Source organism: Chrysochloris asiatica, unplaced genomic scaffold, assembly GCF_000296735.1.
Source record: "Chrysochloris asiatica unplaced genomic scaffold, ChrAsi1.0 scaffold00103, whole genome shotgun sequence".
In the NCBI taxonomy this organism is placed as follows: domain Eukaryota; kingdom Metazoa; phylum Chordata; class Mammalia; order Afrosoricida; family Chrysochloridae; genus Chrysochloris; species Chrysochloris asiatica.
The window spans coordinates 9,576,772-9,595,782 of record NW_006408621.1 but is presented as its reverse complement, the minus strand read 5'-3'; the positions used below and the strand labels follow the sequence as shown (position 1 = coordinate 9,595,782).

General features: G+C 38.4%; 1 protein-coding gene across 1 annotated transcript in view; it reads left to right on the top strand.

The window, feature by feature from the left end:
• The window catches only part of ABHD3 (abhydrolase domain containing 3), a 67,898-nt gene that overhangs the window by 1,735 nt on the left and 47,152 nt on the right, over positions 1-19,011 (top strand). The window contains exon 3 of the mRNA XM_006867289.1: positions 1,599-1,781. Within this exon, the coding sequence (XP_006867351.1) occupies positions 1,599-1,781 (183 nt within the window). The remainder of the gene's footprint in view (positions 1-1,598; positions 1,782-19,011) is intronic.

Below are 19,011 nucleotides of genomic sequence, written 5' to 3'. Positions count from 1 at the left end.
GTCGGAACCGACTCCACGGCACATAACCACCACCACCACCACCACCAGGGAGAATTAAAAGGAGTCCTGGTGTGGCGCTGTAGGACAAGCGCTGGATCGCAAGGTTGGTTTGAATATGAGGTCAGCAGTTCAAATTCACCAGCCGCTTCTCGAAAACCCTATACAGGGTCATTATGAGTCGAAACTAACTCAGCAGCTTTTAACAACAACAAGGGAGGTTTAAATGCTGTCTATTACTTATTTCCATAAGCCATCTAGTTCTTTGGAGTTCCTTGAGTTGCCTCAACTTGCACTATTTAGGAAAATTCTATAAGTTCCTAGATACTTTTTGAGAAGTACTTTAAAAATTTTATGTAATATACATTGTTGGGAGACTGAATTACTGAGTTAATGGAGTGAGAGTAGTGATCAGATTGGCATTTTATTTATTCATAATTCCCTGTTGCATTATTTAGGTGTCTTCAATCAAACAGGGGTTGGATGTTGTAGACTATAATGATTAAGAAAAATATTTTGAAATGCCTTGAAGCTTTTTAAAAAAATATTATTACCTTTTACATGGGTTACTGGAAATACTTTGTTTACTAATCTTTATAATCCTAATAGTGAAAGAAATTGACTTATATGTAGTTTATATATACAGCTAGTCCCCATGTTAGAACAAGAACTGTTCCTAAGTGTGTCTTTAAGTCAGATTTGTAGGTGAGTCGGAACAGGTATATATGGTTCTTATATAGCCTTACTTTAGTGCAAGGAAAAAGCTCTTTTTCAATGATTTAAAGGCTGTACATACAGCAGGTGAGAATAATTGTGATAAAGGGTATGTGTTTCAAATAGGGGTTGGCTCAATCATTCCAAAGTCATGGAAATTTTACATTTAATAGTATGACACTGTAGAATAAACACTGGATGGCTAACTGAGCAATCAGCAGTTCAGACCCACTAGTTGCTATGAGTCAGAACCGACTCATCTAACAGTGATCACAAAGGGCAAATACTAGTTATCTATAAGTCTGACGTTCATAACCAGGGACTTAGTGTAATATATATACTTAATATATAACTTTATATCTTTGTCATGTTACATATATAACTGGATGTCAAGTTATACATTACATATATAACTATTTCTAATATATAACTGTGTGTTTATGTTGTTGGTGGTAAGTGACGTCCAGTCAGTTCTGATTCATAGTGACCCTGTATAGGGTTTCTGAGGAGAAACTGGTGAGTTTGAACTGCTGACCTTGCAGTTCAAACTTATCTTGTGGTCCAGTGCTTATCCTACAGCTCCACACCAGGACTACCATGTGTATGTGTGAATATTTATATAAAGTTGTGTGTGTGTGTGTGTGTGTGTATATATATATATCTCAAGTTGGAGTCCTGGTATGGTATTGTAGGATAAGCACTGGACTACTAACTACAAGGTCAGCAATTCAAACCCACCAGCCTCTTCTCAGAAACACTACATAGGGTCACTATGAGTTGGAACCTACCTGATGGCACTAACAACAACAACATATATAAAGTTATCTTGAGGTTAAGATATGACTTCAAATACTTAATGAGCAATGCTTTTAAATTATTTCTTTTAGTGAGCTTATTAAAACTGCAGATGGAGGACAGATTTCACTGGATTGGTTTGACAATGATAACAGTAAGTGTTATATGGATGCCAACGCCAGACCTACTATCCTATTGTTGCCTGGCCTCACTGGAACAAGCAAGGAATCATATATCCTTCATATGATCCATCTGAGCGAAGAACTGGGATACAGGTACCAGTGAAAGAGTTTTTTCCATTTTTCACTTATTCATTGTAATTGAAGTCTAAATATAACTGCATGTTTAAGAAATACTTACTGTGTCTTACATGGATTAAGCAACCCCCTAAATTGTTCTTTTTCTCTCCTTCCCCCTTTGTACTGTTGCTTCCTCCAGAAAGATAGCTAATGAAATGATCTTACAGGAAGTACCACTCAGCATAGGAGACACTCTTCAAGTTTTGATTCAATGAATGAAATGAGAATCAAGTGGAATTGACCAAGGACTTAAGTCAGAAGGCCCTATTGGAGAGAGTGTTATGGAGAATAGCAATTACTTAGAGAATACCTAGTGGCCTTTATGTCACATTCTGTATCTGAGCCCTGAATCCACTCATCTTGTATCCCTGGCTCAGGTTCCAATTGTAAAAAAATATTCAGAATCAGCTTCTAGGTCTTATTTTCCCAAAGGTATGTTCCCTAACCTACTCCCAGCTGCAGGAAGATATTCTTGCCTCTTCTATCCACCTCAGTTTGCAGGTGCACATGACTAGTGTCCAGCTGATGACGCCACAGTATTTTTGGGGGAGTAATCATTATTCAACGCAGTCACCAGGTACAATTTAATGTTTTAGAAGTGACTTAGCAACTTTAAATTTCAGGTGCAGCCCCAGAATCTTAAAGGCCATTCTGGAATGTCCTGCTTTTTTGTGCCTCAGTCTTTTTTTGGTGAGGGTAGTTACGACTGTAAGCACTCTGAGTTTCATTTAAAATGGAACTTGATCTTTTGTTAAGCCTGGAACTCTTGTCTCTGTGATTGACTAATACTAGGTTTGCATTGATGAATCACTGCAGTAGCTAATTCAATTTTAACAAGTAAACTATGATCTTTTACAGATAAAGCCTATTTTGCCCATGAGATGACAATCTCTCAGAAACTATGACATGGTGTTCCAGAATTATGATTCCTATGAAATTTGTACTAAGCAGTAGCAGCGATTCATCATTAGTGTATGTTTAAGCACTATGCAGTTAGATACCCAGCTTGATTCTAATTTTTTGCTAAATACTTAGGCTCATAAAGTATAGAAGATCATAAAGCCTTTTGCATATATTTAAATTGCAGATTCTAGTCTTGACCTGAGCTGGCTCCTAAGACTTAGAAACTGTTTTTAAAAACAATGTGGTTGAAACTCAAGGACTGATTCTCATAAGCCCTCAGGCTGCCAGTAGGCATGGCTTTCTTCCATCATTCATAAAAGTTGCCAAATTTTACTACCAGGACTATAACTGCAATGATCTTCAAAGTAGTTGGAAGGTTCTAACTTCTTAGAGATTAAAAAGATCTCTTTTATTGATTTAGAAACTTTATTGAGGATATATGATAAAGGAAGGCTTTGGGCTAGGGGCTATGAGGAGATACAAAAAAATTTAGGGACACCCTTGCCTTAAGGAGTATGGGAGAGAAGAAGACTAGACTAGGTCACCCCAGCTGCTTGGAAACTCAGCCTATTGGGCTTAGGGAACTGTAATGCTAAATCAGACTGTGCTTGAAGGTAACAGAAAAGATAACTAAGCTATGGTTAATAAATGATACCTGGTAACTGGGCCAATCCCCCGTTTATTTAAACCACAAGAAGTCTGAATTTTCCCTTCCAACCTGCTTCAGAGACTTTGAATGAATTAGAATGTGTAAAGTACTTGGTTTAGTGCTCTGTACAAAGTGGGTCTTTAGTAAATGTTTAAGAGCTTTGGTGATGCTGTGGTTAAGCACTCAGCTGCTAACTGAAAGGTTGATGGTTCAAACCCACTCAGCCACTTCATGGGAGAAAGAGTGGTGATCTGCTCTCATAAAGATTACAGCAGCCTAAAGATTTACAGCCTTGGAAACCTTGTGCAGGGTCACTATGAGTCGGAACCGACTCCATGGTACTTAACAACAACAACTAACCCAAGGCGAAAGTTCTCCTATGTCACATGTGATCACTGTAAGTTGAAAACTGACTGTAAAGCCTGAAAAGTAACAGTAGACATTTATATCTTCTTTCCCTCATCTTCCGTACTCAGATCAGAGGAGAACTTTGTTTACAATTAAAAGAGCAAATAAAAGCAAACAGGTCCTGGTGTGGCACCATAGAATAAGCACTCGACCTCAAGGATGGTTTGAACCGCAAAGTCAGTGGTTCACACTCACCAGCTGCTCCTTGGAAACCCAACACTGAGTAGCTATGAATCAGAACCGATTCAACGGCCCTTAACAATAATAATAACCTTTTAAAAACAAAATCAAATCCACTGTCATTGAGTCGATTCCAACTCATAGTGACCCTACATAAATAACATTTCTAAGGCTATAAATCTTTACAGAATCAGAAAGTCTCATTTTTCTCCTCAGAGTGACTGGTGAATTTGAACTGCCTACCTTGTGAAGGGAGCTCTGGTAGTGTAGTGGTTACGAACTGGTTGCTAATATCAAGGTCAGCAGTTCAAAACTACCAGCGGTTCCGTGGGAGAAAGATGAGGCTTTTTGCTCCCATAAAGATTTATAGCCTTGGAAACCCTGCACAGGGTCGCTATGAATCGGAACTCATTCCAAGGCACATAACAACAACAACCTTGTGAAGGGAGCTCAGGTAGTGCAGTGGTTACGAATCAGGTTGCTAATCTCAAGGTCAGCAGTTCAAAACTACCAGCGTTTCCACAGGAGAAAGATGAGGCTTTCTGCTCCCGTAAAAATTTACAGCCTCAAAAACCCTATGCAGGGTCGCTATGGGTCAGAATCAACTCGAAGGCACTTAACAACAATAACAACCTTGTGACTAGGAGTCCAATGCTTATTCTACAACACCACCAGGGCTCCTTAGGAAATATAAACATCTGGTGTCCTTGTAAGAATTCTTGAGTGTTGCTATAATGTCTCTTACATGCGAAAGCTTTATATACAGTATGTTGTTCTTGTTACTGTTAGGTGCCATTGAGTCAGTTCCAACTCATAGAGACCCGGTGTACAACAGAACAAAGCACTGCCCTGTCCTGTGCTATCCTCACAATTGTTGTTATTTTAGAACCCATTATTCCAACCACTGTGTCACTCCATCTCTCTGAGTGTCTTCCTCTTTTTTGCTTACCTTCTACTTTACCAACCATGGAGTCCTTCCCAGGGGCTGGCCCCTTTTGATAACATGTCCTAAGTACATGAGATAAAGTTTCATTATCCTCACTTCTAAGCATCTTTCTGACTGTACTTCTTCTAAGACAGATTTGTTCATTCTTCTGACAGCCCATATTTTTGTTAAGTGTTGTCAAGTTGGTTCTGACTCATAGCAACCTTGCATAGGGTTTCCAAGGCTTTTAAAATCTTTGTGGGAGCAGAAAGCTTCTTCTTTCTCCCATAGAGCAGCTGGAGGACTCAAACCCACAGTGCTTCAAAGTCCAGTGTTTATAGTACGGAGCCACCATACTCCCATAGTACTTTCAATATTCTTTGCCAAAACCACAATTCCCATAATTCAAATGCATCAGTACTTCTGTGGTCTTCCTTATTCATTGTCTAGCTTTCACATTGTCCAGCTTTCATATGAGGCAATTGAAAATACCATGGTATTTTCATGGTCAGGTGCACCTTAGTCCTCAAAGGGACATCTTTGCTCAAAAAAAAAAAAGTTTTTTTGCAGTAGATTTGCTCAGTGAAGCACATCGTTTGATTTCTGGACTGCTACTGGCGTTAGCAGTGATTGTGAACATAGAAAATGAACACCACTATAACACAGAATGCACTTGTCCTATGGCCCAAGTTATTGTCTTATATTAAGGTTGAGCATTTAGGGCAGGTCATGAATACTGTCAGGCTACCAGGGAATCATTTGATGCTTTATGGTGAGATTTGATTTAGACATTGGAGAAAACCTAGTTCCTAGTATATGAACAAATAAAGCACAAGGGTTTATTGTTGCTATCAAAACCTTGTTTTCCTTGTTGAAAACTAACAAAAGTACAATGCTTGTTTGTTAAGGCCCACTAATTTAAAATTAATAATGGAAGTAGAGTGGGGATGGAGATCAGGCTACAGTTTATTTAGTATAATTGTGAGCAAAGGCTTTATTAAATAAATCAAAGATAATAATATTGGATGGGGAATATTTGGCCTACCTACATTATCCATCTTCATTGCCCGGGTACAACATGTTCTTCTGTGGATAGGCCTGCACCACAATGGAGAAAAGCATTATCAAGGCATGCAGCCCCAGCCAGTTTTCCAAAATGTATCACTCAGATAAGGGTTCTGCCTCTTGGAAGATGAGTTAAAGGCCAAAGAAAGGCCAAGAGTTTGTTTAGAGTGAGGCTTTCATAGCGTAAACCAGAGAACTGAAGGAAAGATTGTTCCCTCTAATAATTTACATTTAAATGATTAATAAAGTAGCTAGAAAACTTATTGATTCAGTCAAGATTTTTTTTTTTTAGAAAATCTTCATTTACTAGCATATTTATTTATTTTATGTATCTCAATAATCTCCTGTTAAATCATTTTTTCATTCTCTGAATTGATTTCCAATAGTACAACTGAAAACAAGGAGAAAACAGAAATTCTGAGAACACCTGAATTATATTTTACTTTTACCTTTTGTATTGAAGCCTTCAGCTACCATTTTATCCATCCCTAACTAATATTAAAAAGAAGGCCCCATCTAGAATTAAGAAATAATCAGTTCAGGGAAATCTAGGTCAGTCATTAAGTATTCTGGTACCTATATTCCCAAGGAACATACAGACTAGTTGAAGGGACAAAGAGTTTGCAGTAGTACGGAAACATACATTAGAAAGGACTACGATTGGCTGCAAGTGACAAAATACTCAAAACTACAGTGATCCTAGTGTGGCACTGTGAGATAAAGCACTGGAGTTTGAACCACAAAGTCAGTGGTTCAAGCTCACCAGCCACTATGAGTCGGAACGACTCAACGGCAGTTAACAACATCAAACAAGATATATGTTTGTTTTTCTCTATGAAACTCCAAAAAGGCAGATCAGGGCTTTGTATGGTATTCTGAGCTTTTTATCATACTGTTTATGGCTGCTTCAGCTCCAGCTGTGACAGATGTAAGCATTCAAGTACTAAAATGAAAAAAGAAAAAGGCAACTAGAGAATAATACACCATCTTCCTTTAAAGGCTATTTTCTAGTAATGGTTCACACCACCTGTATGTATGTCACATTGTCCTATTCTAAGCTGCAAGGAGAACTTGGATATTGAATCTTTATTTGGGACAGCCACATAGCCCAACTAAAATAGGGACTTCAGTTGCTGAGAAAAAGAGGAGAATGGATGTTTGGAGCTAGATAGCAGCCTCTACCACTGAGTGTTGGAAGAGAGATGCTTTTTGCAGGCAAGGAATATGTCAACAGTGTCAGATGTAACTGAAAGGGCCAAGAGGATGAGGGTGGATCAGGTGAAATTTGAGATGATTCCATAGAGCAACAAGGAGGGAAACTGGGATCTCTGTAGACATAAGCAAGAATGAATCATGCCGGTAATACTGACAGAGAACGGAGAGAGGCAGGAGAGTTGTTAAGTGCCATCAAGTGGGTTCGGACTCATAGCAACCCTGTATAGCGTTTCTGAGGCTGTAAATCTTTGCGGGAGCAGAAAGCTTCATCTTTCTCCCGCAGGGTGGCTTGTGGTCTCGATCTGCCAACCTTGTGGTTCTAGGTTCAGTGCAAAAGAATCAATTGAGGGCTTTTCAAGACTGTAAACTTAGGTTTCAAGAAATTTTCTACACTCTTGCTACATTTTACCTACTTTTAGGAACACACTAATTTTTTTAATATTTTAAATTATTAATAGAATTTAATTTAATATGTCAAATCTGACATATAGATCCTTAATTCCTTGTTACAGAGCTCCATTTTGTAGCAAAAATGCCATTGTCTGTTTATGTTTTTGAAAGAGACTTGAAGTAGAAGATGATTTTAAATGAGTGTGGTGCTGTAGGCTAAGCACTGGACTGCTAGCTGCAAGGTTGGCTGTTCAAACCCACCAGCTGCTCCTTGGAAGCCCTGCACATGGTTGCTATTAGTCAGAACCAATTAGATGACACTTAACAATAACATCAACAATAACAAAGTATGATTTCTTTCAAATCTTTCAAGTTTAGGGGTCAGGACTAAACGTTTGTTCATTTAGGAGGAAAAGTATCAGTGGATTCTGCAGATTTGTATAACTTTTAACTTTTCTACAGCTTTAGAAGTACATTGTTGTTGTTGCTGTTTTTAAGTGCCATCGAGTCGGTTCTGACCCACAGCGACCCTGTATAGGGTTTTCGAGGAGCGCCTGGTGAGATTGAACTGCTGGCCTTGTAGTTCAAACCGACCTTGCAGTCCAGGGCATTAACCTGCAGCAGGTTAATGCAGACGCTGCATTAACCAGGACTCCAGATGTGTGTTGGGGATCTTGAAAGAGGAAGAATGGAGATCCTGAACTAAGAAAAGTAAAACCAAAACAGAGGACAAGATCTAACTACCTACCCCCTAAATCAAAAGCAGTATCTGAAGATAAAAAGTCATTTTTAATTAAGATGAAATGTTTTTTATCTAGACAATCCATTTTTTGTTGTTAAAATAGTTTGGTTTAAAAAAGTTTAAGAATGAGTCAATTAATTAAATAATGCATGTTAGAAAGCTCTAAAAGGAGAGTTTGACTTTTTTTATGGTGTGCTGGGAACAGTTATGGTAGACATTTATCAGAGGTCCCATTCTCTAAGGAACTGACTGTTAGATATTTCACTATAAATTGATATCTTAACAATTAACAAACTTTCGGGGACAAAGCACCTTTTATCAGAGTTGGCATGCACTCAAAGGGCACTCTGTTCACAGGACTTGACTTCTTTGGAAAGAGACTTTCTTTTACTAGTTTAGATGTTGTTGTTAAGTGCTGTCAAGTTGGTTCCAACCAATAGCAACCCTGTATGGGGTTTCTGAGAAGCAGATGGTGAGCCTGAACTGCCGACCTTACAGTTCAAACATCTTTGCAGTCTACTGCATTAACTAACCCACATCACCACACCAGGACACCATTTTAGATAGTGAGGGGCAATAAAGTACGGCTGTTAAGAGGATTCTTAGCTAGATTCAAATCATAGCTCTGTCACATACTACTGGTATGATATCCATGTACAAATCATTTCATTTCTCTGTACCTCCGTTATCTCGTCTGTGGAAATACTTGTACCTTATAATCCTGTTGTGAGTATTGTATGTACCATATGTGTAGAGCACATTGACTAGTGCCTACCCTGTAAAGAATATTCATGAAGTATTAGCTGTGACACTTGAGGATTCACTCGGGACCATTGTCTGGCTGAGTGAAGAACCTTATTCCCCTAATCTGTTGTTGTTGTTAGGTGCCATTGAGTCAGTACTAACTCATAGCGACCCTATGCACAGCAGAACAAAACACTGCCTGATCCTGGGCCAAACTCACTACTGTTGCCATGCTTGAGTCCAACGATGCTGCCACTTGGCCAGTCTATTGTGTTGGGGGGGGTCTTCCTCTTTTTCTGTGACCCTCCACCTTACCAAATATGAAATCCTTCTCTAGCGACTGGTCCCTCCTGACAATATGTCCAAAGTACAAGAGACAAAGTTTGGCCATCTTGGCCTCCAAGGAGCACTCTGGCTGCACTTCTTCCAAAACTGATCTATTGGTTCTTTTGGCAGCCCATAGCACTTTCAACATTCTCCTCCAACACCATAACTCAAAAGCATCAATTCTTCTATGGTCTTCCTAATTTACTGTCCAGCTTTCTCATGCATATGAGGTTATTGAAAATACCATGGCTTGGGTCAGGCGCTCCTTAGTCCTCAAGTTGACATCTTTGTTCTTCAACACTTTAAAAAGGTCTTGTGTAGCTGATTTGCCTAATGCAATATGTCGTTTGATTTCTTGACTGCTGCTTCCATGAACGTTGATCATTGATCCAAGAAGAATGAAGTCCTTGACAACTTCAGTCTTTTTTCCGTTAACAAGAATGCTGTTTATTGGTCCAGTGGTGAGGATTTTTGTTTTCTTGACATTGAGTTGTAATCCATACCAAAGGCTGTGCTTTTTGATGTACATCAGTAAATGTTTTAAGTCCTCTTCACTTTAGCAGGCAAGGTTGTATCAGCTGCATATTGCAGGTTGTTAATGAGTCTAACTCCAATCCTGATGCCACGTTTTTCTTCATAGAACCCAGCTTCTCGTATTATTTGCTCAGCATACAGGTTGAATAAGTATGGTGAAAGAATACAACCTTGTCACATACCTTTCTTAATTTTATAAACATTCAGTTGTTCTGTTCGAACAACTGCCTCTTGGTCCAGGTACAGATTCCGCATGAGCACAATTAAGTGTTCCAGAATACTCATACTTTGCAATGTTGGCCATAGCTTGTCATGATCCACACAATCGAAAGCCTTTGCATAGTCAATAAGGCACAGGTAAACATCTTTCTGACAGTCTCTGCTTACAGCCAAGATCCATCGGAACATCAGCAATGATATCCCTCATTCCACGGCCTATTCTGAATCTGGCTTGAACTTCTGGAAGTTCTTTGTCAATGTATGCTTGTAGCTGTTTCTGTATTACCTTTATTCGCATGGGATATCAAAGATGTCGCATGGGATAGCAATGATTTTCGCATTCCGTTGGGTCACCTCTCTTTTCAATGGACACAAATACAGATCTCTTCCAATCAGTTAGCCAGATAGCTGTCTTCCAAATTTATTGGTAGAGAAAAGTGAGTGCTTCCTGTGCCGCCTCACTTTCTTGAAAGATTTCAACTTGCATTCCATCAATTCCTGGTGCCTTATTCTTTGCCAATTCCTTCAGTGCACCTTGGACTTCTTCCCTTAGTATCATTGGCTCTTGATCATATGCTGCCTCTTGAAACAGTTGAACATTAACCATTTCCTTTTGGTACAGTGTGTATTCCTTCCATCTTCTCTTGATGCTTTCTGCATCTTTCAATAATTTGCCCAGAGAATCTTTCAGTAACGCAAGTTGAGGCTTGAATTTTTCCTTCAGTTCTCCCTGCTTGAGAAATGGTGAGCATGTTCTTCCTTTTTGGTTTTCTGATTCTAGATCTTTGCACATTTTGTTGTAATATTTGGCTTTATCTTCTCGAACTGATCTTTGAAATTTTCTGTTCAGCTCTTGGACCTCCTCATTTTTTCCATTTGCTTTAGCATCTCTGCACTGGAGAGCATGTTTCAGTGTCTCTTCTGACATCCATTTTGACCTTTTCCTTCTTTCTTGTCTTCTCAATGACTTTTTGCTTTCTTCATGTATGATGTTCTTAATGTCATCCCACAACTCTTCTGGTCTTTGGTCTTTAGTGTTGAATGTATCAAATCTGTTCTTCAAATGATCTCTAAATTCAAGGTCATATTTTGGCTCTCATGGTCTTGTTTTTATTTTCTTCAGCTTCCATTTGAATTTGCATATCAGTAATTGATGGTCTGTTCCACAGTCTGCCCCTGGCCTTGTTTTCACTGATGATATGGAGCTTTTCCATTGTTTCTTTCTGCAGATGTAGTCAATTTGATTTCTATGTATTCCATCTGGTAAGGTCCACGTGTATAGTCGTCTCTTATGCTGTCTAAAGAAGGTATTTGAAATGAACAAATCATTGGTTTTGCAGAATTCTATCATGCATTCTCCAGCATCATTTCTATCACCAAGGCCATATTTTCCAACTACTGATCCTTCCTCTTTGCTCCCAACCTTTGCATTCCAGTCACCAGTAATGATCAATACATCTTGATTGCATGTTTGATCAATTTCAGGTTGAAGAAGTTGGTAGACTTCTTCATTTCATCCTCACTAGCTTTAGTGGTTGGTGTGTGAATTTGAGTAATAGTGGTATTAACTGGGCTTCCCGGTAGGCACATGGATATTATCCTATCACAGACAGTGTTGTACCTCATGACTGATCTGGATATGTTCTTTTTGACAATGAATGCAACACCTTTCCTCTTCAATTTGCCATTCCCGGCATAGTAAATCATGTGGTTGTCAGATTCAAAATGGCCAATATCAGTCCATTTCAGTTCACTAATGCCTAAGATATCAATGTTTATGCGTTCCATTTCATTTTTGACAGCTTCCAATTTTCCCAAATTCATACTTCATACATTTCATGTTCCGATTTTCAGTAGATGTTTACAGCTGTTTCTCTTCATTTTGAGTTGTGTCTCATCAGAAAATGAAGGTCCCATGGACTTTTCTCCCACGGGCTTTACTCCATTCACATCATCACAGTCAACTGTTCTTTGAGGACGCAGCTCTTCTTCAGTCGCATTTTGAGTGCCTTCCAACCTGAGGGGCTCATTTTCCGGCACTACATCTGACAGTATTTCTCTGTTAGTCATACGGTTTTCAGTGACTAAATATTCGGAAGTACTTCGTCACTCCTTCTTCCTAGTCTGTCTTTGTCTGGAAGCTCATCTGAAGCCTGTCAACCATGGGGGACCCTACTGGTATTTAAATACTGGTGGCATCTGTTTCAGAATTACAGCAACTCACAAGCCACCACAGTACAACAAACTGACAGATGAGTGGTGGTCCCCTAGTCTGGTCAGATGGAAATGAAGTCCGTACTACCTGTATTACCAGGCAAAACACTCAGAGATAGCAGTGTGGTTGGCCTGTCAATGAGTTGTATGTCGCTGAGTCTACTCTGACTCATAGGACAGAGTAGAACTGCCACATAGGCTTTTCTAGGCTGTAATCTTTACAATTAGCAGCTGATATGCTTAATCATTGCACTAAAAGAATCCCTTGTAGTACAAGGAGGAAGGAGGAAGAAATGCCTTGTTAAGGTATAGTGACCACTAGAATCTATATCCTTTAACGTGTGACTTTGACTTTGTTTTGTTGTTGTTAAGTACCATTGAATCAGTTCCAACTCATAGTGAACCTGTATAGGGTTTCCAAGACTATAAATATTTGTGGAAGCAGAAAGCCTCATCTTTCTCACATACAGCAGCTGGTGGGACTGAACCACAGACCACATGATTCTCTGTCTAGTGCTTATCTTCTATAGCCACCACGTGCCCTTTGACTCTGTTTTAGATAATAAAATTTCCAACAGTTGACCTGTGACTCTGAAGTAACAGCTCATAATTAATAGAGCTATTAATACAGAACACTGGTTATTAAATCAGATTTTCCATAGCATACTTCCACCTTGGCTGATAGGATCTACAAAAATACCAGAGAGCCAGCTAGATTTCTAATGAGTAAGATAAAATATGGGGACATCAGAAAGCATCTTGAGTAAATGTTAAGGGCAGAGTTAATGGGGAAAATTTTTCAATAAGATATTATTTGTAGGGAATATTAAAAAAAAATTGAAACACTCTTTCAGAGGTAGAGAATTATTGATGTTAATGCAATGGTTTTTAGAGTTATAATAAAGTTGTTAACTTCCTCACATTAAGGACTTTTGTCCCCTTGTGAACACAGATTTTTGAAATATGCCTAAGAAATAAACTGCATTAATTAAATAATAACTTCCAGGATCCTTATGAAACTAAAGGGCCACTTAAAACTTAAGGATCAGCAAGAGATAATCAAAATTACCATTGTGGTTTACTATAATTAAACTTAGTTTTGTTGACCAGTTACAACATAATGGCCCTGTACTAGGTGCTATACATAGGTTACCTTATTTAATATGCATCCAACTTCAAGGTGTGTATTATTATTTCCATTTGGCGAGCCAGAAAAAAAACAAAAACAGAATTAGACTATTAATAATTTGACTGAAACTACACAACTAGTGTGTGGGTTAAGGTTTTAATTGTACACCCTTGCTACAGACAAGGAGTCCTGGTGTGGCGCTGTGGGCTAATGTGCTGGACTGCAAAGTCAGTTTGAACCGCAAGGTCAGTGGTTCAAGCTCACCAGCCACTCCTCAGGAACCCTATACAGAGTTGCTATGAGTTGGAACCAACTTGACAGCACTTAACAAGCATCACTGATGGCGTCAAGTGTGGCAGTGGTAGTGAGGTTGGCCCAGGATCGGACATTGTTTCGTTCTGCTGTGCATGGGGTTGCTATGAGTTGGTTCTGACTCGATGGCACCTGACAGCAACAACAACAGCACAGACAAATATAAGATTTCTGATAGGCTTTTGAAATGCTGAGAGTTTTCTGAAGATCATTTTTACTATTTTTTTTACATACCTGGATGTCTCATGTAGTTGATGAGTCTTTTAGCTTGAGATCAGATATCCCTCCCCCAGATCCCATGATTGTAGTCTACTGGGATAACATGGACTTGTAATAGCATCGAGACTCTGTTATCAGGGAAATTCAAGACACGACAGGCAAACAGGCCATGTTTCCTTCCCAGGGAATAGGTTTTGTAGGGAAAAAGTTGAAATAAGAGATAATGAGGTTTCTGAATTATGAATTAACTTTCACTGCCCCCCATTACCATGTGTTAATCAGGAGTTGAATATAATCTGTAATATATTCTTGTTGATGGTGTTTGATGCCTGAAGTTTCACATTCTAAAATAAGGTATATAAAATGGTGCTAATTTGTTTTACTTTTATCTTATGACTTTAGTGAGGATGGAAATGTTCAGATATTATCATCACTTTTTTTACAGAAATGTGAATTGCACCATTGTTGGGTGTTGTTGTTGTTAGGTGCCATTGAGTCGGTACCGACCCATAGCGACCTTATGCACACTGCCCGATCCTGGGCCAACCTCACTACTGTTGTCATGCTTGAGTCCATCGATGCTGCCGCTTAGCCAATCCATCTCGTTGGGGGGCTTCCTCTTTTTGTGTGACCCTCCACCCTACCAAACATTATATCCTTCTCCAGAGACTGGTCCCTCCTGACAATGTGTCCAAAGTATAAGAGACTGGTTACAAATCGGGCTGCTATTCTCATGGTCAGCAGTTCGAAACTACCAGCTGTTCCGTGGGAGAAAGATGAAGCTTTTGGCTCCCTTAAAGATTTACAGCCTTGGAAATCCTGTACAGGGTCACTATGAGTCGGAACTGACTCCACAGCACATAACGACAACAATTGTTGGGTGTAGTGTTAGATAAATGTATGTTAGGTTGTTGTTGTGGATAGTTGATATTGTTACTCAGACTGTTTATAATATTTCCTGATTGTGTGTGTTTAGTTATTGAGGGAAGGGTATTAAAATTAACTATGAAAGTGCATTTTCTATTTCTCCATTGCATTCTATTTTTGTTTCGCATATTTGGAAGCTCTGTCATTAGTCAAATACACATTTATGATTATTAGGCCCCCTGTGGGTTAACTCTTTTATCATCGTGGACTGTCTTTTTATATCCAGTCATGAAGTCGGCTTTATCTAGTATTACGGCTAGGCCAGCCTTCTTATCCTTACTCTTTACAGGATATATCTATTTTCATACTTCAAATCTATATTATTTGGGTCTTTATATTTAAATGCATATTTATTGTATCTAGTTGAGTTTTACTTTTTTTATCCAGTCTAATAATCTCTGCCTTTTAATTGGAGTTTTAGTCCATTATATGTAATGTAATTATTACATTTTATTATTTTGTTGTTGTCCTTCTATTCCTCTCTTCCTTTCTTTTATTAGATGATTTAAATATTTTACAGTATCTCATTTTTAGTATATGTGTTGCCAAAGTGAGCAGATCAATATTTCATTTTAATTTATTTCTTTTATATATATATGGAGCTCTGGTAGCATAGTGGTTACCAATCGGGCTGCTAACCTCAAGGTCAGCAGTTCGAAACTACCAGCTGTTCCGTGGGAGAAAGATGAGGCTTTCTGCTCCTGTAAAGATTTACAGCCTCGGAAACCCTGTGCAGGGTCACTATGAGTCAGAACCAACTCCATGGTACTTAACAACAAACAATATATATATAATTTGCATGTAAGTAAAGAGAACATATACATATTCTCTTTGCATTATGTTTTCAGTGTACTTGAATGTAGTATTATATTACTTCATGAAAAATCTAAGAACTTTGCAACAAATAAATACTCATTTACTCATCCACTCCCATCCTTTATGTTACAAGCTGTCATGTGCATCACTTCTTATAAATTATAATTTTATAAATTATAAAACTCATAGAACAATTATAAATATAATCAGATTGCTTTAAAAAGTTATGTTTTAACAAAATTCTACCATTCATCTGTAAGTTTGTCATACTATGATGGCTTGTATGTTGCTGTGATGCTGGAAGCTATGCCATAAGTATTTTAAATACCAGCAGGATCACCCATGGTGGATAGGTTTCAGAGGAGCTTCCAGTCCAAGACAGACTAGGAAGAAGGAGCACAGACCACTTCTGAAAGGTTAGCCATTGGAAACCTTAGGAATAACCGCAGACTATTGTCAGATGTTGTTGTTAAGTGCTGTCAGCCGGTTACAACTCATAGTGACCCTGTATAGAGTTCCCAAGGAGCAACTGGTGAGTTTGAACTGACAGCTTTGTGGTTCAAACCAACCTTGTGGTCCAGTGCTTTATCCCACAACGAGTACTAGAAAACGAGTCCCTAAGGTTGAAAGGCACTCAAAATACAACTGGGAAAGAGTTGCCTTTCAAAGTAGAGTTAACCTTAATGAAGTGAAGGGAGCAAAGCTTTTAGGACCTTTATTTGTTGACGTGGCACAACTCAAAATGGGAAGAAACAGCTGCAAACACCCATTCACGATCAAAATGTAGACTGCAAAGCAATAATTTAGAAAATTTGGAAGTCATCAAAAATGAAATGGATGCATAAAGATTGATATCCTAGGTATTAGTGAACTGAAGTTGACTGGTATTGGCCATTTTTAATTGGACAATCATATGGTTTGTGATGCCAGGAATAACAAATTCATGAAGAATGGTGTCACATTCATCATCAAAACCAGCATTTCAAGATCTGTCTTGAAAAAGAATGATGGAAAACTCCCAAATACATTTTACCAAGCAAGCATAATAGTTATATCAAGATCAGGCAAAGACATCACTAAAAAGAAAATTATGGACCATATCCCTCATGAACATTTGTTGTTGTTGTTGTTAAGTGCCATTGAGTTGGTTCCAACTCAAGAATATAGATACAAAAATTATCAGTGGAATCCTAGCCAACAGAATTCAACAACATATAAAAAAAAACAATGCATCACAACCATGTTGGGTTCATACCAGGGATGGTAGGATGGTTCAATATTAGAAAAACAATCACCATAACCCACCATATAAATAAAACAAAGTAAAAGAACCACATGATTGTATTGAATGATGCAGAAAAGGCATTTGATAAAATCCAACATCTATTCATGATAAAAACACTCAGCAAAGTAGGAATTGAAGGGAAAGTCTTCAATATAATTAAGAACATATATACAAATCCAACAGCCAACATTACCCCCAATGGAGAAAAATTAAATGCGTTCCCTTTGCAAACAGGAACCAGACAAGGATGCCCATTATCACCACTCCATTCAATATTTTGTTGGAAGTCTTAGTCAGAGTTACACGGTAAGAAAGGGAAATTAAAGGCATCTAAATTGGCAAAAGAAAAAAAAAAAAGAAGTAATACTCTCTATTTGCAGATTATGTGATTTTATACATAGAAAACTCCAAAGACTCAGCAAGAAAATTATTGGTACTCATAGAAAGATACAGCAAAGTGGCAAGGTACTAGATTGATATACTAAAGTCAGTTGGATTCTTCCATATTAATAAAGACAGCTCTGAAAGGGAAATTAGGAAAACAATACCATTTACAGTAGCTACCCAAAAGATGAAATATTTAGGAATAAATCTAACCAGAGAAACAAGAGACCAAAACAAAGCTAGAAAACTACTACAAGAAACCAAAAGAGACTTACAAAAATGGGAGAGTATATCACGTTCATGGATAAGAAGACTTAACATTGTGAAAAGGTCAGCACTAACCAAAGCAATCTATAGATATAATGCAATCACAGTCCAGATTCCAACATTTATTCTTTAAAGTGATGGGGAAACTGATCACTAACATTATACATAAAAGACACCTTAGAAAAGGAAAGTACTGCTTAAGAAAAGCAAAGTTGGAGTCCTCTCATTCCCACATGGGTTATAGTGATTGTTTTTTTCAAAATTTACTACATAGCCACAGTGGTCAAACAGCGTGGTAGTGGTATAATGAAAATCATCCACATACAGTTAGCTGATTTGACAAAGAGCCAAAACATATTAATTGGAGGAGAGTCTTGTCAACAAATGGTACTGGCAAACTAAAAATCCATTTTCAGAAGAATGAAACAAGACCCATATTTCACACCACATACAAAAACAAACTCAATGTGGATTAAAGGCCTAACACATGAACAGTGGAAGACAAAATGGATGAGTGGCACCTCTTAAAAATCGAACTTAGAGTCCTGGTGTGGCACTGTGAGTTAATGCACTGGACTGCAAAGTTAGTTTGAACCATAAGGTCAGTGGTTCAAATTCACCAGCTGAACCTCAGAGACCCTATAAAGGGTCATTATGGGTCAGAACCAACTCGACTTAACAACAACAATGTACATCAAAAGATTTTGCCAAAAGACTAAAAAGGAAACTCACAGATTTGTAAAAAAAAAAATTTGCAACAACATATTAGACAAGAGACTAATGTCTAAAATGTATAGGAAACTACAACACCTGTATAAGAAAAAGAAAGAAAAAAAGAAAGAATCCAGTTAAAAAATGGTCACAGGCCTTGAACTAACACATCACCAAGGAAGACATTCAATCAGCCAAAGAAATGATCACAATCATTAGCCACTGTTGTTGTTGTTAGGTGTCATTGAGTCGACACCGACTCATAGCGACCCCCTATGCACAGCAGAACGAAACAATGTCCAATCCCAGGCCAAGTCCACTACCATTGCCACACTTGAGTCCATTGATGCTGCCACATGGCCAATCCATCTCATTGAGGGTCTTCCTCTTTTTCTCTGACCCTCCATCTTACCAAGCATGATGTCCTTCTCTAGTGACTATTCCCTCCTGACAATATGTCCAAAGTATGAGAGACGAAGTTTGGCCATCTTGGCCTCTAAGGGACACTCCGGCTGCACTTCTCCTAAAACAGATCTACTGGTTCTTTTGGCAGCCCATGGCACTTTTAGTATTCTCCTCTAACACCATAATTCAAAGGCATCAATTATTCTACAATCTTCTTTATTCACTGTCCAGCTTTC